General features: G+C 60.7%; 1 protein-coding gene across 20 annotated transcripts in view; it reads left to right on the top strand.

Moving 5' to 3' along the window:
- SCRIB (scribble planar cell polarity protein) overlaps positions 1-18458 on the top strand; it is a 152628-nt gene extending 134170 nt beyond the window's left edge. For 14 of the 20 annotated variants that reach the window (XM_071803696.1, XM_065832795.2, XM_065832797.2 and 11 more), the window contains 8 exons: positions 307-396; positions 688-876; positions 5027-5191; positions 5821-5960; positions 6300-6337; positions 7152-7226; positions 10307-10358; positions 15933-18458. In XM_071803696.1, coding sequence (XP_071659797.1) covers positions 307-396; positions 688-876; positions 5027-5191; positions 5821-5960; positions 6300-6337; positions 7152-7226; positions 10307-10358; positions 15933-16090 — 907 coding nt within the window. In that variant the 3' untranslated portion in view covers positions 16091-18458. Of the gene's footprint in view, positions 1-306; positions 397-687; positions 877-5026; positions 5192-5820; positions 5961-6299; positions 6338-7151; positions 7227-10306; positions 10359-10503; positions 10539-12244; positions 12987-15932 lie in introns of those variants that run through there. The other 6 variants (XM_065832800.2, XM_071803697.1, XM_071803699.1 and 3 more) reach the window with 6 other exon arrangements.
- Positions 18459-19667: the final 1209 nt, after the last annotated feature.

Here is a 19667-nt window from a genome sequence, read left to right as displayed (position 1 = left end):
GCTGCAGTCGGGCTGGAGCTGTACGGGAGCTGGTCAGCACACACCGTGTGTCACACCCGCAGAGCCTGCGTTAGCGGAGGGGACGCGGTTCACCTCCAGACAAAGAGTGAGTTCTGCTGTTAGGGAGCGTGAACACTGATGAAAGCAACTAGGAGGTGTTTGCAGCAATGGACAAGGAGCTGTTGAGCAAAATCGTGAAGGGCTGTGTGTTCAGACTGAACTAACTGTTGCCTCCTGGGGCTTGGATCTGTCCCAAACCTTTCCTGGGTGCGTGCTGCTTCGGCTGACACGCTTGTTTTGCTCTAGGCCCTCCGAGGTCACGGAGAACAGCAGCTCGCAGAGGAATTCGCTGGAGGAGGGAATGAAGCCCGAGCAGAGAACCGGCTCCATGTCTGGGTAAGTGCATCAGCGGTGCCCTGCGCCCAGGAGCTGCCGCGGTGGAGCAGATGGCTCCTGCTTTTTAGCAGACATAGCGTGTACGAGGAACGATTTTGTGCAGAAAGAGAAACTGTGATCAGAAGAGAAACTCGCCTCTGTTAGGGGTCCTGCCACCTCCCAAGATGGTGGCTTCGCATGCGGTACTAACCAGTTGATTGGGGCTGTTGGTCCTTAACTTTCATCTCGAGAACAGGCAGATGGGAGCTGTGGGGGACCAGGCCCGCCCACCTCTCCTTGCTTCTCTCCCAGGTTGAGTCCGTTGTACCTTGGAGCGGGGGAGCCGGTGGCGCCGGTGCGGACGGCGAAAGCCGAGCGGAGGCACCAGGAGCGGCTGCGCATGCAGAGCCCCGAGCTGCTGAGCGGCCAGGAGAAGGAGCTGTCTCCGGCAGAACGGCGCGCTCTGGAGGCGGAGAAGCGAGCGATGTGGAGGGCGGCACGGTGAGACAAAGAGCCCTCCCTGTTCTCTTCACTGGGCAGTTCAGGAGAGGAGCACCGGCTGCATGTCTTGGGTTTTGTGGTGTTAAAACCAGGGAATGAACAAGCCCTCCTAGGTCAGGTGTCGGGGAGGTTGTGTAGTGTCCGTGTAAGCGGTGCAAAGCGTGGCCGCTTGGCCGAGCTCATCTGCTGCTGCTGCTCCACGGTGGGGCGCCTCTGATTGCAGCACTGCTGCACCATCAGCGGAGTTTCATCGCAAACATAACTTAAACACCTTTATGTGATGGTGAATGCGTTCCTTCCCTCTCAGCAGACAGCTTCCCGCCCCTTTGTAGCACGTGGAAATAGATGGTGTCTGTTCAAGCAGCGAGGTGACACGTCCAAAGGGAAAGACCGAAAGAGCGTTTCTGATATCGAGCGTTGCTGGACTGGAGCACTGCTGGAGCCAAGAAATGAGCAGAGGAGGGCGCTCTGTCCACACAGCTGGTTCACCAGCTGGGGAGGAGTGGTCAAGAACTGGTTTGGGAGAAAGGGAACTTCCTGCCCCAGAACTGGAGACCCGAAGCCAGTCCAGGCATTCACTGCATCACAGAATTCCTTTCAAAATCAGTCAGGCTGCTCCTGTAGTTACAGTTTCTTTGCCGTGATGTTCCTGTAGGAGGCGTTCAAAGGACACTGAAACAGCCTCTTTTGGGTTGGCACAGGAGCTTTCAGAGGAACGGGGCTGCGGGCGACTCGGCCTTGCCAGCCGGCTGGATGAGGTGCTGGAGCCATCGCCTCGAGCTGCGGTGCCGCTTGGCAGTCCCAGCGCTTGTGCTTGGCCGTGGTGACAGTGGTGCTGTCACCTTCTGGGGGGCTCAGAGGAGCGAGAAATGCATAGTGGAATCCTCAGCAAGAACCGACTGATTGTGGAGGGCTTCGAAGGGCACAAAGCTTCCCAGCACTCCCCGATCCTGTAACGGATCTGCTTGTGGTCTGTGCGGAGCTGGACTCCTGTTCCTGGCGCCAGGGCTTTAGCCCTTCAGGAAGAGTCCCTCCGTGTGCCCCGCTCTCCGCCGCGCCCGAGTCCTGCGCCCTGCCTCGGGGACGTTTTCTGAATCGCGGCCTCAGTGTCACCGTCCTGCAAGGTCAGGACGCGGAGCAGGGCACGGGGAGGCCTGTTTGTCACACGGAGCCTCGGCTTGGCTCCCGTCATCTTGTGGCACGTTCGTTAGACCTTTGCCGTTGCCCTGCTTTGGGCAGCTCTGGGGTCAGAGGACTCGAGGTCCCTGGGGTGTGTAATTAGCGGTGTCCCCGCTAACGGGGCTCGTGCGTGGGTCAGGGGTCCGGGGCTGCTCCCCGTCCCGCGGATCCTGTCTGCCCGGATCCACCGAGTGCGCTGCTGTGTTGGGCGTCTCGCGCCTGTTCCCCTTGGTGCTGTTCCCATGGGTTCCGCATCACAGCTTTTCAGGTGGCGTCATTTGCAGAGGGAAGTTTTGTATTTTCACATTAAGCCAAGAACAACTCTGTTACAAAATATAAGAGGAACAGAAGGTGTGAACAACGCCTGCCAGGACGGCGGCGCTGCCCTGGTGTGTGGGACTGGAGCCCGTGTGGCTGCTGTGGAGCCAAATGGTGTTTGAAACGCTGGCTCGGAGAGGCCAAGTGGGACCAGGGTGACCGAGTCTGGGCTGGTCCCCGAGGCCCCTGTGCTGCAGGTGCACAGAGACGACCGTACCAGCGCTTCGTGTGTCCCAGGAAGGCTGTGAGCACTGAGTGCATTAAAACCGCCCCAGTACGATGCTGTGTAAGCAGCGTGGTGCCGTCAGTCGACATCCCGCACAGGGTTCCTGCTCCATCTTTGCACCTAGGAAAACAACCTCCGCTGTTGTATTCGATCCAGCAAAACAGGAGTTGTCTGTCGGGCTTGTCCTGAAAATCAGCATCGCTGTGCTTGGAGAGGTGGTGGAGACTGATCTGTCATCCCCTCCCAATTAGACACGCAGGGTTTTCTCGCCCTTGCACCTCCACTTCCCATGCAGGTTTCCTCACATGATGGGGCAGATTTTATGGGGTAACGTCAGCTCCCATTCCTCCTGAGCATGAACTTATCTAAGGAACGCTGTAATAAAAGCTTTGTTTCAGGTGGGTGTAGAGAGGAGAAACATGACGTTGCCTGCGCAAACCTTTGAAAGCAAAGCCGTTGCGAGGACACGGCTCACGGTGCAGAATTCGCAGCGGGTCTGTTCTGCCGTGAACTTGGTGCAGGTGCCAGCAGACGCAATCTGGGACGTGCTGGGGAGGTTGCAGGATGTTTTTTGGGCGATGGCGTTATTTGCTCCTGGAACATCGCTGTGCATCTGACCACGCCTTTGGATCAGCGAGGGTCTCGCTGAGATGCTCAGGGCACAGTAAACGCGTTAATGACACTGCGGGAGGGGTAATGAGTGTGGAGGTCTGGCCACCGCGGGCAGGAGCGAGGTGACTGCGTTCCAAACCTCCCGTCTCTTCTCTCCCAAGCACGTTTTGTTCATGGAAAATTAACGAGTGACGAGCGAGGTTTTTAGAGGGAGGAATACATGACAAGGAGAAGCTACTGCAGCTGTCTGGCTTCTCGTTTACCAGATCCAGTGCTATTCAGTTCTGCAGACCAGGTCCTTAGCTCCGTTCTGCTTCTGACGCCAAGGTGCAGGTTTTATTCAGTTCTCAGGGAAGCGTTGGCTGATTCCTCGGGTCAGTTCAGGCCTTGCTTGCGGCATTGGCAGGAATCAGTTGGTCATAACGCGTCCCTTCTCGCACCACGAGGACGGGCTGTCCCTGCTGCCGCAGGTCTCCCAGGTGACCTGGTCCCGTTGGATCCGTGTCCGCTGGCGCTGGAGCAGCTGGGTACCCGGGGCAGCCAGGGCTGGGGTCCGGTGTCCGGAGGGAACACGAGCCCTGCGCATGGTGCTGCAGCCTCACTAACCTGTGTTTTCTTTAAGTGCATGCCGCTGATTTTATTACTTTCTTTCTAATTTTCTATCTTCTGCTTCTTTCCAGTTCTCTGGTCTGTGTGCTGTCACTCGTGACCCCATCAGTTTGCACCTTCTTGGGCTTTCCCTTTTCTCCCTGTGTCATCAGTGCTGTGCCAGGACGTGCGATGTGTCCCCTCCCCACCCACACCCCCTGCCCTATGGGACAGACGCCCGGGGACCCCGCTAGAGCAGTGTTGTGGGCACACGGCGCTGGCGCTCCTGCCCGGAGGGCTCGCACACCAGGGCAGGTGGCCAGCACGGGCGAGACGCAGCGTGGCAGTTTTCCTACACACGCACGCTGTTCCACGGGCGCACGCACCTCTTGAGTTGCTCGTGTTCCAGGGCCTGTGGCAAACACAGCTTTGGGAGCGTGCTTGTCCATTTTGCTCCCCGTTTTTGGTGGCCAGACAAAGGTGCGTGCCAGCAGGGGCTCAGACACGCGTCCGCAAGTGTGCCCAGGAGACCATGCAGTGTCTGCACCGCCCGCACACACTCACGCCCCGTGCGCCCTCGGTCTGTGTCACACACACACACACACACACACACACACACACACACGTGCTGTAAGTACCTCCTGGGCTGTTCCCCGCTGTTCTGTGGGTGTTCAGTGCCCTCCAGCTGTTCTGTGGGTGTTCAGTGCCCTCCAGCTGTTCTCTGGGTGTTCAATGCCCTCCAGCTGTTCTGTGGGTGTTCAGTGCCCTCCAGCTGTTCTGTGGATGTTCAGTGCCCTCCAGCTGTTCTCTGGGTGTTCAGTGCCCTCCAGCTGTTCTGTGGGTGTTCCAGGGCCCTCCAGCTGTTCTGTGGGTGTTCCAGTGCCCTCCAGCTGTTCTGTGGGTGTTCCAGTGCCCTCCAGCTGTTCTGTGGGTGTTCCAGGGCCCTCCCGGTGAGGCAGCTGAGGCTCTGCAGGCCGGTGCCTCCGCACACGTCAGCCCAGGTTGCCCTCTGGAGGCTCCTGCCCCTGCAGCAGCTGCCGCTGGGCAGGATCAGATAGAGGAGCCTGTTTGATCCAGGCAGCCCCTACATCAGACCCGTATTTGTCCTTGCCAGGGTATGTTCCTGTATCTGTTTCTTTCTTTCCCTGCGCTTGTCCGCTGCGATGTTCATCACCATCATTTCCTCTTCCTCCTCTTCCTTCTCCTCTTCCTCCTCCTCCTCCTCAGATCCTCAGCTCTTGAAGACAGTATTAAACAGTACGAGCAGGATCTGGCCAGGAAGCTGTACCAGTCCCGGCAGCGGGCACCTGCTCGCGGGGCCAGGCCAGCTCAGATGAGCAGCCCCGAGCAGAGTCGCGCCTCCAGCGCCCCCGGGTCAGGAACCCAATCCAGGTGTGCACGGCCCCCCCGCAGCTGCATGCTCGGCGCTCGCCCCTCGTCCTGACGCGGTGCTCCCGGCGCCGGGGTAGGGAGGAAACGTCCGTGTTGCTGGTTTCGCTTCCCTGGGGTCCCCCCGACTGCCCGCTTCGTCCCAGTGAGAACGGGGGGATGCGGGGCTGTTTGAGTGGGAGAAGGGCGCAGACGCTCCTGGGGGCCCAGCCCGCCTTTCGTGGCTGTCTCGTGCTCGCGTGGTGGCTGAAGAGGGTTAAGAGGCAACACACTGAGAGTGCAGAGGAGAGTAAAGCGGAGAACTGGTCCTCCTCGTTCCAGCCCCTGCAGTTCCTTTCCAGTTCGGGTTGCTCTCCCATCGCGTGCGGCCCCTCTGGAAAGTCCTGCAGCGTCTCAGTGCGTTGATCTTGGCTCCAGGCTCTGCTCTTCAGCACATACGGCGGCACACGTTTCAGGATGACAGCAAACCAAGCTGCTCTGGTTCTGCTTTGGCAGTCTGTCTGCCGCAGGGAGCCGGGCCTGAACTCTGCCTCTCTGCGCTCAGCCTGCTGGCCGCGCTCTGGGCGCAGAAGGCGTTATCTGGGATGCAGGAGGCAGCGGCTGATGGGTTTTCTCCCTCGTTTCTGAGGCAGGATGAAGTCACTTGAACAGGATGCTCTCAAAGCCCAGATGGTGATCGCCAAGTCCAAGGAGGGGAAAAAGCGCAGCACGCTGGAGCAGCTGGCGGAGTCGCCCTCGCCGGTTCCCACCCCGTCGCCAACGCCGCTGGAAGGTAGCGCCTGCCTCGGGAGAACGCCAGCGCTCCGCCGGCGCTGGAGCAGCTCCCTCCCTCAGCCTGGCGGGACGGTCCCCTGGGCCCTACGGCCTCAGCGTGGGGGACGGGACCGACCTAGGAACGTGACAGATCATCTGGGGGTGGCTCTAGGGAACCAGAGCAGAGATAAAACCGGTGTCATGACTGGAAAGGAGGAGAGAGGCGTTTGTTGTAGGAAGGCAGTGTCGTTCTGAGCGTCTGTCACGCTGAAATTCTGCTGAATGGAAGGGGCAGGTGCGGGGAGGTGTCGCGCTCAATACAGCCGTTCACTAAACAGTGCTTTTCTGTCGTTTGCAGATTGCAGTCCCAGAAACGTCACTTCCCCGGGCCGGCTGGTATGACGTTCTCTGCTTGCTGTTATCTCTCCTGTGATCCTGGGGTTTCTCGGTTGCTCAGCGTGGGTGTGCGCGGCGCATCGGGCCAGGGGAGCCCTACTTGAACGCTCAAGCCAGGTCCGCCTGCGTGATCCACAGAGCTGTGAGGAGGGCGCGGTGGACGAGCTCCGTCGTACCCATTGCTAGAGGCAGCCCCCTTTTTTACAGCTACCATGTAGCTCCTGTTTCTGTGTTTGTTTTATTATGTCATCCGTTTCTTGGTTCGTTTATTCCATCTCTGTGTTCAGAAAGCGTTTCAGTTCAGAGACTTTGGCCCTTTTCTCCTCAGCAGCATAAAACTGAGAACTTGCGCTGAAATCAGCGTCTCCTGTCTCTAAGCGCTGTATGAATACAGCAGGACGTCGCTGCAGGGAACGGCCAGGGCGGTAGGGCCAACGAGAGGACCGGGTCTTGCCCAAGGTCACACAGTACAGCCCATGCTGATTGAAGTCCTGACTGTCACAGAACATCGGGCACCTCACCACAGATGTTCCCGTGTGAACAGGTTTCCTGCCTAACTTGGGTGTGTGTGCAGGGAGCATCACGTGCTGCAGGAAAGCACGACTTGGAAGCCCCGTCCTGGCACCAGAGCAGCTCAGAGGCCCTGTCCGGAGCTGCCCCAGCTCCAGAGGCGGTGTCCGGGCTCTGGCTCGGGGATGACGCTCTCCTGCTGCCCTGTCCCTGCACAGGTGGCTCCGCTCAGCGCTGGTTTTCCATCCATTTCTCTCCCCTTACTCTCTCTTCTCTGTTTCTTCTCTTTTGCTGTCCCTTCTAGTCCATGTCTGAAAAGAAGTTTGACTACCGGGAGTTTGCTGCTATTCCTTCCTCCAAACCTGTTTACGAGATGCAGGTATCCGGTGCATGCTGGGCGCCGCGCTGGGCTCGCTTGCGGGTGCGGGCGCCGGTGGTTGGAGCAGAGTCCGAGCGCCCGGGTGCATCCTCCCCACGGGCCCCGTGGTGCCGGCACCAGCTGCACGGGCCCTGCACCCCAGGGCTTCGCAGGGCTGTGGAACAGTTGGTCCAGATGGCTTCAAAATTCATTACAAAACCTTTGCAAACATAAAGCAGCCACATCTTCACCGTAATTGATCCTGAAACACTTGTAAGTGAAAGATGAGAACTAAAAGGGAAGAAAAGACAATAGAAATGATTGCCAGCAAATTGCAAATTGGAGCAGACGTGAACTTCAAACGGGAGCGTAGCCGGTGTCCTGCCCAGGCAGCAGCTGTGCTGACATTCTCAGGTTGTAGCTGCTGCAGGTGAACTGTGAAGTAATCGGCGGTAAGAGAACAGCAGCTTTCCGGGGCGAGCACCATGGTTCTCCATCCCAAAAGAACCTCACTTCGTCGAAGCTGCTTTGCCACAGAACCACAGAGCAGCTGCGGTTGGCGGGACCTGTGGGGTGACCGTGTGTGGCCCCCGCGCCCGCTCGGGGCTGAGCCGCCTTCCTGCTGTTCTCTGGGCCACTCGTTCACCGATCTGAGCGGATATTGTGTGTGTGTAATGGTTTATTTAGGCTGGCTGTGTTACACAGCCGGGGGGCAGGTGGCTGCCGCCAGGTGTGTTGTGTGTGCAGAACTAGAAGGCACTGACAAAAGGTCCCAGCTCCAAGGGGTCGAGCCCAAGGCAGAGCTGCAGTTGGCGGATTCTCGGGCAGTTCGATGCGTATTGCTGGCTGACTCCTTTCACTAACGGAGCCACCCAGCCCGTGGTGCTCGCACACGTTTTCCTCCGCGAGTCGCTCTCTTTTGGGCCGTGCCCCGTCTGGGTTCTGCACACAGGAAGTGCGAGGAGCGGCCGCTCGCGCTCCGGAGCACCAGGTGTCCCCAGGTTCTGCCGCGGTGCCCCGCGGGCTCTCCGCAGCCGAGAAGGCGCCTCTGGAGGAGGCTGCGTCTCCAGGCGCTGCGGCGGTTCCTCCCCGCTGGGCAGTGACCGGAGCCGTGTTCCTGGGCACAGCGTGCCGCTCGCTCTGGGTGGCGCAGGGCAGCGCGCGCAGCGGCACCGCAGCCCATGTTCCGCTCTTCGTGGAGAGCGTCTCTTCTACCAAACGTGCCTTTCTAAAGCGCTGAACGGGCTCAGACCATCTCCCCCTCTCTCCTGCCTCCTCCGGTTTTGCTGTTGGCACAAACCAGGCAGTTTATCTGGGAATTAGGGCTTCGTGCTCTCACAGCCGTGAAACGTCCCTGACGCTTTCCATAGGTGTCTGCAGAGCTGCCGTTCTCTATCCTGCCGCTGAAGGGGAGTTCCAGCGAGCCCTCGCTTGTGCTCTTGAGCTGAGCAAGGCGACCCCTTAAAGACAGATACTGCTCAGCAGTGACCAGAACTTTCGGACGAGCTGGGCATCGTTAAACCTGCTGAATGCTGAGCTCTCCTGAAGCCCTGTCCGTACGTTTGTGTAGCTCAGCAAGCGCTGAGCTCAGTGTGTTGTGTACGGGACTAGAAGAACAGCAGAAGTAATAAATGCAGCCACTTTTGAGGTTACCAGAGTACTCAACAGAATACTCTGACCTTTCTATCCTTGCAGCACTATGTACAGCGAGATTAAATTCTCTATTTCAGCTGAATAGGTAGACGTGTCTGCAGAGCAGTGCTGATTCTCAGGCCACCTCAGGTTCATGACTGTGAACAAAGTTGTTCTCTCCTGGTCTGATGAGCTGCACACGGCGCTGGTTGTGGGAGCGGTGTTCGTTTGGTGAAGGCTGTAAGATGAGCAGGAGCTGGTGGAGGCTCCTGGTTGTCCCTTGTCCACATCTCCAAGCCGTCCCTGCCGTCTGCCGGGATGTGGCCGCTTGAGTCACCATCCTGGGGGGCGTTAAGAGACGCGCAGTGCCCTGAGGGACATGGCTTAGTGGTGGACTTGGCAGTGCTGGGTTAACGGTTGGACTTGATGATCTTAGAGGTCTTTTCCAACCAAAGCGATTCTATGGTTTTGTGCTTGCTGCCCTGTGTCGGTCCCGTGCACACAGCTGAACACAAGGAAGTGGATTTGGTGTGAGGAGCTGGGTCTGGGAACAGAGCAGCTGCAGAATTAGGGTCTGGGACTCAAGCAGCTCTTGTCTGCTCTCCTCCGTGTTTCTGCTCATTTTCTGTAGTCTTTACGCTTTCTGCCTGCCCTGTCACTTCTGATCTCCCCACGCACAGTGCGAGGAGCGCTCCGCCGGGCCGGGCCGCGCTTGGGCACCGGGCTGTGCTGCGGTTGGGCGCCGAGCTGTGCCGCGCTTGGGCACCGGGCCGTGCCGCGCTTGGGCACCGGCTGTGCCGCGGTTGGGCACCGGGCTGTGCTGCGGTTGGGCGCCAAGCTGTGCCGCGCTTGGGCACCGGGCTGTGCCGCGCTTGGGCACCGGGCCGTGCCGCGGTCGGGCGCTGGGCCGTGCTGCGGTTGGGCACCGGCTGTGCCGCGCTTGGGCACCGGCTGTGCTGCGGTTGGGCACCGGCTGTGCCGCAGTTGGGCACCGGGCTGTGCCGCGCTTGGGCACCGGCTGTGCCGCGCTTGGGCACCGGCCGTGCCGCGCTTGGGCACCGGCTGTGCCGCGCTTGGGCACCGGCTGTGCCGCGCTTGGGCACCGGCTGTGCCGCGCTTGGGCACCGGCTGTGCCGCGCTTGGGCGCCGGGCCGTGCCGCGGTTGTGCACCGGGCCGTGCCGCGGTTGGGCACCGGCTGTGCCGTGGTTGGGCGCCGGCTGTGCCGTGGTTGGGTGCCGAGCCGTGCCACGGTCGGGTGCCGGGCCGTGCCGTGGTTGGGCGCCGGGCCGTGCCGCGGTTGGGCGCCGGGCCGTGTGAGCTGGCAGGCGGTTAGCTCCGTGTCCCGGGCAGCGCCGGGGGCCGTGCCCCAGCTCCGCGGGACCAGCGCTCGAGCGCAGGCCGTCCTCGTGCTGTGCTGGACACGGGTGGGCGGCACGGGCGGGTGCTCACGTCTCCTGTTCTCTTCCAGTCACCCGATGCAGCTGACGACCTCAGATACGCAGATGACAGAAACAGCTCAGGTAAGCTCGTGGCCAAGGGACTTGTCTTTGTCCTCCTTGCTTCCCAGCACGGTTCTCGAGGGTTCCCCTTTGCCTCCTTGTGAGTCAGCCCTGAGGACTTCAGCTTCTTGCTGCTTGAAGCCATGTCCTATTTTGTCTGTTCTAGAATGAAACCTCCAAACTCGCCACGTTCAGTTTTGGGTAGGATGTTTGCATGGTGCTGTAGTGATGGCTGATTTGCTGGGCATGGTGTGTGACAAGCATGCCTGGGTTTCCTCCAGTTTTGTGCTCTGGAGTAGAACGGTGGTAGAACGTGGGTGGACGTTCTGGCCTCAGTCACCCGCTGTAAGGGGGTGACATCCATTGTTCGGGGTCTGCCTCGCACCGCGTTTGCTGGAGCAAAGAATTGCAGCTGCAGATAACTCAGCCTGGGTTAAGACTGAGAGTGCTGGGGTGCTTGAGCACCCAGGTGACCGTCCAAGTCTACACTTGTGTGTCTGTGTCTGCATCACCTCAGTAACAGGAGTTGAAGCCCTGGGCGCTGTGCCTCCCCGGCTGTCCTGGCTCTGGGGTGCGTGTCCCCAGCTGACAGCTCGGACCGTCCCCCACGTTCAGGTGCAGAGCTCAGCAGGGGTGCGAAGCTCAGGGCGGGGTGCGGAGCTCAGGGCGGGGTGCAGAGCTCAGGGCGGGGTGCGGAGCTCAGGGCGGGGTGCGGAGCTCAGGGCGGGGTGCGGAGCTCAGGGCGGGCTGCAGAGCTCAGGGCGGGGTGCGGAGCTCAGGGCGGGGTGCGGAGCTCAGGGCGGGGTGCGGAGCTCAGGGCGGGGTGCAGAGCTCAGGGCGGGGTGCGGAGCTCAGGGCGGGGTGCGGAGCTCAGGGCGGGGTGCGGAGCTCAGGGCGGGCTGCAGAGCTCAGGGCGGGGTGCGGAGCTCAGGGCGGGGTGCGGAGCTCAGGGCAGGTGCGGAGCTCAGCGGAGCTCTGAGGGGGTGCGGAGCTCGGTGGGGGTGTGGAGCTCAGGGGGGGTGTGGAGCTCGGGGGGATGCGGAGCTCAGGGGCCATGCGGAGCTCAGTGGGGGTGCAGAGCTCAGGGGGATGCAGAGCTCAGGAGGGGTGCGGAGCTCAGGGGGAGTGCGGAGCTCAGTGGGGATGTGGAGCTCAGCGGGGATGTGGAGCTCAGGGGGGGTGCAGAGCTCAGGGGGCGTGTGGAGCTCAGGGGGCGTGCGGAGCTCAGCGGGAGTGCGGAGCTCAGTGAGGGTGCGGAGCTCAGTGAGGGTGCGGAGCTCAGGGGGAGTGCGGAGCTCAGGAGGGGTGCGGAGCTCAGGGGGAGTGCGGAGCTCAGCGGGGATGTGGAGCTCAGGGGGAGTGCGGAGCTCAGGGGGGGTGCGGAGCTCAGGGGGCGTGCGGAGCTCAGGGGGCGTGCGGAGCTCAGCGGGGATGTGGAGCTCAAGGGGGGTGCGGAGCTCAGGGGGAGTGCGGAGCTCAGTGGGGATGTGGAGCTCAGTGGGGGTGCGGAGCTCAGTGAGGGTGCGGAGCTCAGGGGGAGTGCGGAGCTCAGGGGGAGTGCGGAGCTCAGGAGGGGTGCAGAGCTCAGGGGCTGTGCGGAGCTCAGGGGGAGTGCGGAGCTCAGGGCGGGTGCGGAGCTCAGGAGGGGTGCGGAGCTCAGGGGCTGTGCGGAGCTCAGGGGGAGTGCGGAGCTCAGGAGGGGTGCGGAGCTCAGTGGGGATGTGGAGCTCAGTGGGGATGTGGAGCTCAGGGGGCGTGCGGAGCTCAGGGGGAGTGGGGAGCTCAGTGGGGGTGTGGAGCTCGGCAGGGCTGCTGGTCCTGGCTGGTCCCTCCGTTTGCTCCCGCCCTGGACGCTGGTTTCCTTCTGCCTGTGTCACAGCTGGTTTTCCTGCTTTGTTTTGCACAAGGGCCAGTTTCTCGTCGTTTCCCTTGGCCAGTGTGGGCGCAGGCCGTGCCGACAGAGCTGAGCCACACACGGGCCCTTTCCAAGCGCCGTTCTGTTGCAGAGATGCTCACGGAAAACTCGCTTTCCCGAGAACAGCGTGTGTTCCTCATCTCTCGGGGTGAAGCCCTCGGGTTCTGTCCCAAGGCGGCTCAGTCAGCGTACGTGACGAGGAGGTCGCGACGGTCTGGAAATGACCAGCGGTGGTGTAGGGGCTTCAGACCTCACCGCTGCCTGCCACTGGTTCTCAGGGAGAATAAAGAGGTGAAGAAGAGAGCGTGGTGCTCTGTTCAGGGCTGCTAACCCAGTCCTTCGGTCGTTCTTGCGTCCTCACCGTGTGAGGCTGTGAGTGCTGTGAGGCACCGAGCAGACGCGGGCTCTCGGAGCGAGAGGAGGCAGCGGATGATGCAGCTGCACTGGGACGGGACGGAGCTCCCGGAGCTCTCGGGTTCGTCCCCTCTCGTTCTTCCGGGCAGCGCAACATTCCAGCCAGCACATATAGAAAAAGATATAGAAATCTATATAGATTTGTTAACATTATTTTTAGGTAGATTTTTGGTAAGTTACAACATCTGTACGTGGAATTAAAAAAGTACCCATTTTCTGCCTGGGCTCAAGCCGCCCGCTCGGCCTGCCTTGGTCTGTCTCCAGACCCTGCTCAGAATATGTAGAGAAATCGTTTGGAATTAAATCTTTCTCTGGGAAAACACTTGAGAATTAGAGTGACTTTTCCTGGCATTTTTGTTCACCGTAAGAGGGAAAGGAACGGAAGCCAGGTCCCGAAGGTCAAAGCAGCATCTGTGACCCAAGCAACACCGTGTGTTCTGCCCCTGCCCCACCAGCTTCCCTGGCAGCCTCCAGCACCGCAGGCACCGCTCTGACACGTCCTGTCGGGCCTGGCGCTCCTGTCTGTGTTGGGTACGGCTTTGCAGGGGTCTGATTACTGCATTAATGATGCTTGTTCTCTGTGCCCCTCTACACACATCGGGGTTTAAATCAGCGTTATCCTTGGTCGCGGGGTTACGGCTTTGTGACCGTGTGGAGAGCTCCTGAGCAGCTCCTGCGCTCCGTGCTGTGACATGGGCTCATCGCTGCTCCAGTTTTAGTTTTGCCTCGGGCTCAGCAGCTCGGACGCACCTGGGGACAGAAGATGGTGTCTCCACCTTCCTTTGTTGTTCATTTACCCCATCCAGCCTTTGTAGCCACATCTCCATTCCAGAGAGGTGCAGCCACCCTTTTGTTCCCCAGACTTCCCTCTTACAGACTCTTTCCCACCAGCTCTCCACAAAAGCGGGGTCTCGGGATCCGCACCGCGCGGTACCTGTGCTCTCCTCCGCTCTTTTCCAGTTCCTCTCATCTGGAGCAGGCAAAGGAGGCTCCCGCTGCTCCCAAATGCACCAGCGTCCTGATTGCCCAGAAGGGAGGTCTTAGGGAAGAAATACGAGAAGCAGGGAGAACGAGCGTGCACAGATGCACTCGTTGAGTTTTCTGTGATCGCCTGTTAGGTAGGGACGTCTGAGCCAGGTGCTGTGTCTTGATCATCAATGGAACCATCCTCTGTAAAACTGTCTAGATCGGCTCTTCTAATCTTCCGTGGCAGCACTGAGTTCCATAACGAGGTTTTTCCTTTAATTCTGTTTCTTGATGATTACTCTGGGTCCCGTGGGCTGCAGTGAGTAGCTGTCCGATTCACCGTTTCCGAGCCGTTCCCATGGCCGGTGTCACGTCTGCCGCCAGTTTCCGCCCCCCAGGCCGAGGCATCCTCATTCCTCCCTGCGGGGATCGCTCCTGCACCCCTCTGGACCTTTATTTGCTCTGCTGAGGTGGAGAAGGGCACTGCACGCGGCATCGCGAGTGTGGGGGAGCTCTGAGCCGCAGAACCCATTCGTGTGCTTTCCCGTCTCCTCTGGTGTCTCGGGAGTGAGGTGGGGCTGCCGAGACGTGACGATGTTTTCCGAGAGCTCCTGCAGTTCTAACCGCGTGTTTACCACTGTGAGCCGTGCCGTGCCGAGCCAAGCCGTGCCGTGCCGTGCCGAGCCGTGCCGAGCCGTGCCGTGCCGAGCCGTGCCGAGCCGTGCCGTGCCGTGCCGTGCCGAGCCGTGCCGAGCCGTGCCGTGCCGTGCCGAGCCGTGCCGTGCCGTGCCGTGCCGAGCCGTGCCGTGCCGTGCCGTGCCGAGCCAAGCCGTGCTGTGCCGTGCCGTGCCGTGCCGTGCCGTGCCGTGCCGTGCCGTGCCGAGCCGTGCCGAGCCGTGCCGTGCCGTGCCGTGCCGAGCCGTGCCGTGCCGTGCCGAGCCGTGCCGTGCCGTGCCGTGCCGTGCCGTGCCGTGCCGAGCCGTCCCGGGGCAGCGCATTTTCATGACAGCTTTGGCTGAGGAACCACCAGGAGTTCTTTGGAAGTTCAGGGTGCTGTGTAAGATCACTTAACTTGCATGCTGGATGGCTCCTTGGGCAAATTCCAGCCCACGAGCTGGAAGGAGTGACTCCCATTTCCTCTCCCTCCCCATCTGGAGTTTTGTCTGCATGTGCCTGTGCCTTTCTTTGTACCTGCTTGCCTGGTTTAGAAGTCAATGCTCTGCTCCCCAGTCCCAGTGTCCCCTCACCGCCTACATTTGTTTCTGGGGCCTTTTCAGCCAGCAGGCTGGTGGTTCGGGAGGGTCCTGAGCTGCAGCAGCTCCACACTCGAGAGCTGTAATGGGAGATGTCACAGGAGCTGTACCCAGAGCCGTAACCAGGAGCTGTACCCAGAGCTGTACCCACAGCTGTACTCAGAGCTGTAACTGGGAGCTGCACCCAGAACTGTACCCAGAGCTGTACCCAGAGCTGTACTCAGAGCTGTACCCAGAGTTGTACCCAGAGCCGCAACCGGGAGCTGTAACCAGGAGCTGTACCTGGGAGCTGTAACCGGGGCCGCTGCGCCTGGGCTGGCTCTGGAGCAGCGGCTGCAGCCCCGCAGGGCTTGGGGCTGATTTACTTTCACAGGTTTCTGTATCTGAGGTTCTCTACTACGTTCACAGACCTCAGAGAAGCTTCCCAGGAGCCAGTTTGCACTTGAGGGGAAAAATCTGTGGGTTTGTGGAACCTTTTCCTTTTTACACAAGCGTCTCGTGGTAGTTGCTCAGGCCGAGTTGTGCAAAGGGCGGACGCTCCGGTGCGCGTCAGAGCACGTCAGGACAGGAAGGAGCCACGGGATCAGCTCCAGGTGCAGAGCACCCGCGAGGGCCCGAGCGCCGTTAACTGCGCCTGCCCTGCCCGCGCCCTTCGGCGGGGCCCGGGAGCACCCACAGAGCCCGGCGCGCGCCAGCATCCCGCGGGGGCACACGCGGCCCTGCTGCGGCCCTGAGGCGCCCGGAGCGCGGGCGCACACCCGAGCCCTCCCGGCGGCCTCCGTCGTTCCTTCCGCTGGCACTTCCAGTGGTGTTCGGTGATCGCGGGTGCTGGGCAGGTGTCTTATTGCGAGTGTGGCTTTCTTCCCAGAACCCACAGGAGTCAGCACCTGAGCTGCCGTCACCTGAAAGTTCTGGGCACGGGGTTACTTTAAATCAGTGAGACTTCAGTGCTGCCCCAAATTCCGCACCTGGGTGTACCCTTACATCTGTATCTGTGCACTTAACCTCGCACTTCTCTTAAAACCTTCGCTTTTTTTGTCTACGCAGTTCCCCAGGAGCAGGACGGGCAGCCAGAGGAAGAGACGTTAGTGACGCGGGACTCGTCGACACCCCCTGCACCGGCGCTGGAGGAGATGGCCCTGTACAGCAGCAAACGCAAACTGCGGCACGGCCGGCGCAGCCTGGAGGCGGCCGTGCCCACGTAGGGGCGACAGCCCCGGGCGACGAGCGGCCCGGCGCGGCCGGCACAGCGCGGCTGCCGCGGCACCAGAGCCCCTGCCCAGCCAGCTCCGTCCGGGCTTGAACCGCCCTCGTTCCTCCCCGACAGCGCCGGCGCGAGTCCTGAACAGAACGGGGCAGCACCGGGTGTATTGGTGGCAGACGAGAGGAGGAGCGGGTAGGACGGTGGGCAGCTTGTTAGCCTGTAAATATTGTGTGCGGGACAGGGAGGACAGGGGGGACACACGAGTGTGAGAGTGCGTCGGGCTCCAGCTGTTATTGCCTCAACTTGGATTTCTGTAGTGGTTTATATGGGAGCTTCTACTCCGGTATGGATTACAGGGAAGGTCCAGCCTGCCTTTGCTCCTATTTAATTTCCACTCTTTTGCCAAAAAGCGTCTTCTCCAGCTCCCTCACTGTGTCCCCTCACTTTCCTTTGGGAGTGCGTGGGAATGGGCAGCTTGGAGGCAAAAGGAAACAAAAAAGGAGTTTCAGTGAAGTGCCTCTGACACCAACACCCGTGTGCTCGAGCGCGGCTGGCAGCAGGAGCCGGGCCAGCGCCGCCGCCTGCCCTGCGGGCGCAGCCGTCTGTCCTCAGGGGCCTCTCCGTCTGTCCCGCTCGGGAGATGCTCTGTCTGTCCTCAGGGGCTGCTCCATCTGTCCCGCTCGGGAGCCGCTCCGTCTGTCCCACTCAGGAGCCGCTCCGTCTGTCCCACTCAGGGGCCACTCCGTCTGTCCCACTCAGGGGCCGCTCCGTCTGTCCCGCTCGGGAGCTGCTCCGTCTGTCCTGCTCAGGAGCTGCTCCGCGGGCGGTCGGTGCTGTTCGGGACACAGGCGCCTGCCTGGGTGTGAACCCCGCAGACGGCGCGGATCCCGCGTGTGGGAGGAGGAGGGACCTGCGCGCTGCCAGCGCCGGTGAGCGGGGCCGGAGCAGCAGCCGCAACCGCGCGCGACCGCCATAGAGAGCAGAGTAGTTGGGGATTAGGATACGGTGCGGAGGTGGGAGGTGTAAACAGCAGTAAGGTAGCGGGTTAGGATTTAGGAAGTGGCGTTGGGGGTCAGGGTAGGAGTAACGGAGTCTCACAGGAGGACGCTGGTGGGTGAAGTGACGGGTGGCACTGGGGTGCCCAGCGCGGGGCTCTCGGGATGCAGTGAAGGGCGGCGGGATAACTCACAGTTCTCCTCTGCCAGCTGGGCTCCGGGCCTCTGTCCATGCAGAACAGGGAACATGCGTGCTCGCCCGTGCAAGAGGAAAAGAAAATGAAAAGAGAGCGGGGTGCGACTCCTGGTTTCCGTGAGTGGAACGAGGGCTGTGAGCAGACTGTGTCACGGGGGCTCTGCAGATGTGGGGGAGGCGGGTGCTGCCGATAGCTCTGAGATCAGCCTCTGCTGCTCCAGTGCCCAGTGCGGAGTGAAACATCCCTTTTCTATTTATTTTTAATGCCTCTGACAGGGAGGAGCTGGTGGTGCCTGAGCTGGCGGTGCCTGAGCTGGCACTGCCTGAGCTGGCACTGCCTGAGCTGGTTGTGACTGAGCTGGTGGTGCCTGAGCTGGCAGTGCCTGAGCTGGCGGTGCCTGAGCTGGCGGTGCCTGAGCTGGCACTGCCTGAGCTGGCACTGCCTGAGCTGGCGGTGCCTGAGCTGGCACTGCCTGAGCTGGCACTGCCTGAGCTGGTTGTGACTGAGCTGGCGGTGCCTGAGCTGGCGGTGCCTGAGCTGGCACTGCCTGAGCTGGCAGCGCCTGAGCTGGCGGTGCCTGATCTGGCAGCTCCTGATCCGGCAGTTCCCGAGCTGGCAGCGCCTGAGCTGGCGGTTCCCGAGCTGGTGGCGCCCGGCCGCCCGCCCGGCACTGCTCCCTGACCCCGCAGCAGCCCCGGTGACGCGGAGCGACAGGCGCTTCTGCTTGTTTGTGTGCCGAGTGAAAGGTCTGGATGCAGGCTCCTGTAGCTGAGAATCTCCCTTCACGCCAAGCGCAGTGGAGCGTTTTAACTGACCGCGTACGTTTAGTTTGTTTAATTTTGTAGAGCTTCGAAGGGGGAACTCTGATAATCGACTCAAACCGCAGCCACGGCTGCTTCCATCATCAGCAATCTGAGCTTTTCCTTTTTAAATCTAATTTTAGCATTTGCTTTTTAACAACAGCGATTTGGAAACAATCCTGGATTGGTTTTGGTGACTAACTCGTGATTCTTGGTTCTCTTCGCGGTACCTGGTGCCAGGCTCTGGGTTCTCTCCCGTTCTCTCCTGAGAGACTCTGAGGGAAAATTAGCGCATCAAGACTGTAACTAGTGACATTTGTACAACCAAAGAAATCTATTTTGTGGTTCAAGGATAATAAAGTTTACTTTACATTTTAGAGCCTTTAGTTAACGTGGTTTGCCCCGTGTGAAGTCTGCATTTCTATACCAACACTTTGATTATTAGTCACCTGTAACACAGCAAACATAGTAGAGATTCTTCTGCTTCTGTGTATAAATTAACAATAACCTAATCAATGCCCGCTGCAGGGGTACCAAGGGGCGCGGGGCAGGGAGAGGAGCAGAGGATGATCGTGTCCACAGGGTAGTAGTGGCTCGATGTCCAGATGGAGCCCCCTCAGAGGGTCGACTGGGACCAGCACTGTTTAACATCTTCACCAGTGACACGGAGGCATTGAGCACACCTGCAGGTTTGCAGGTGACCCCAGGGTGAGTGGTGCGGGTGACACGACTGAGGGACGGGATCCAGCCAGAGGGACCTGGACAAGCTCAAGAAGTGGTTCTGTGCGAATCTCGTGGGGTTCAACAAGGGCAAGGCCCAGGTCCTGCAGGTGGGCCAGGACACCCCCGGTACCCATCCAGCTGGGGTGCAGGGATGGGGAGCAGCCCCAGGAGAAGGACTTGGGGTGCTGGGGATGAAGACCTGGACATGGGCCAGCGATGTGTGCTGGCAGACAGAGCCAAACCGCAGCCTGGGCTGCAGCAGGAGCAGCGTGTCCAGCACTGGAGGGACGTGACTGTCCCCTCTGCTCTGCTGTGACCCCTGAGCTCTGTGTCCAGCACTGGAGGGACGTGACTGTCCCCTCTGCTCTGCTGTGACCCCTGAGCTCTGTGTCCGGCACTGGAGGGACGTGACTGTCCCCTCTGCTCTGCTGTGACCCCTGAGCTCTGTGTCCAGCACTGGAGGGACGTGACTGTCCCCTCTGCTCTGCTGTGACCCCTGAGCTCTGTGTCCAGCACTGGAGGGACGTGACTGTCCCCTCTGCTCTGCTGTGACCCCTGAGCTCTGTGTCCAGCACTGGAGGGACGTGACTGTCCCCTCTGCTCTGCTGTGACCCCTGAGCTCTGTGTCCAGCACTGGAGGGACGTGACTGTCCCCTCTGCTCTGCTGTGACCCCTGAGCTCTGTGTCCAGCACTGGAGGGACGTGACTGTCCCCTCTGCTCTGCTGTGACCCCTGAGCTCTGTGTCCAGCACTGGAGGGACGTGACTGTCCCCTCTGCTCTGCTGTGACCCCTGAGCTCTGTGTCCAGCACTGGAGGGACGTGACTGTCCCCTCTGCTCTGCTGTGACCCCTGAGCTCTGTGC

The sequence above is a fragment of the Patagioenas fasciata genome, chromosome 2 (genome assembly GCF_037038585.1).
Source record: "Patagioenas fasciata isolate bPatFas1 chromosome 2, bPatFas1.hap1, whole genome shotgun sequence".
In the NCBI taxonomy this organism is placed as follows: Eukaryota; Metazoa; Chordata; class Aves; order Columbiformes; family Columbidae; genus Patagioenas; species Patagioenas fasciata.
Note: the sequence above shows the minus strand (reverse complement) of the source record. Positions and strands in the feature narration are given on the sequence as shown.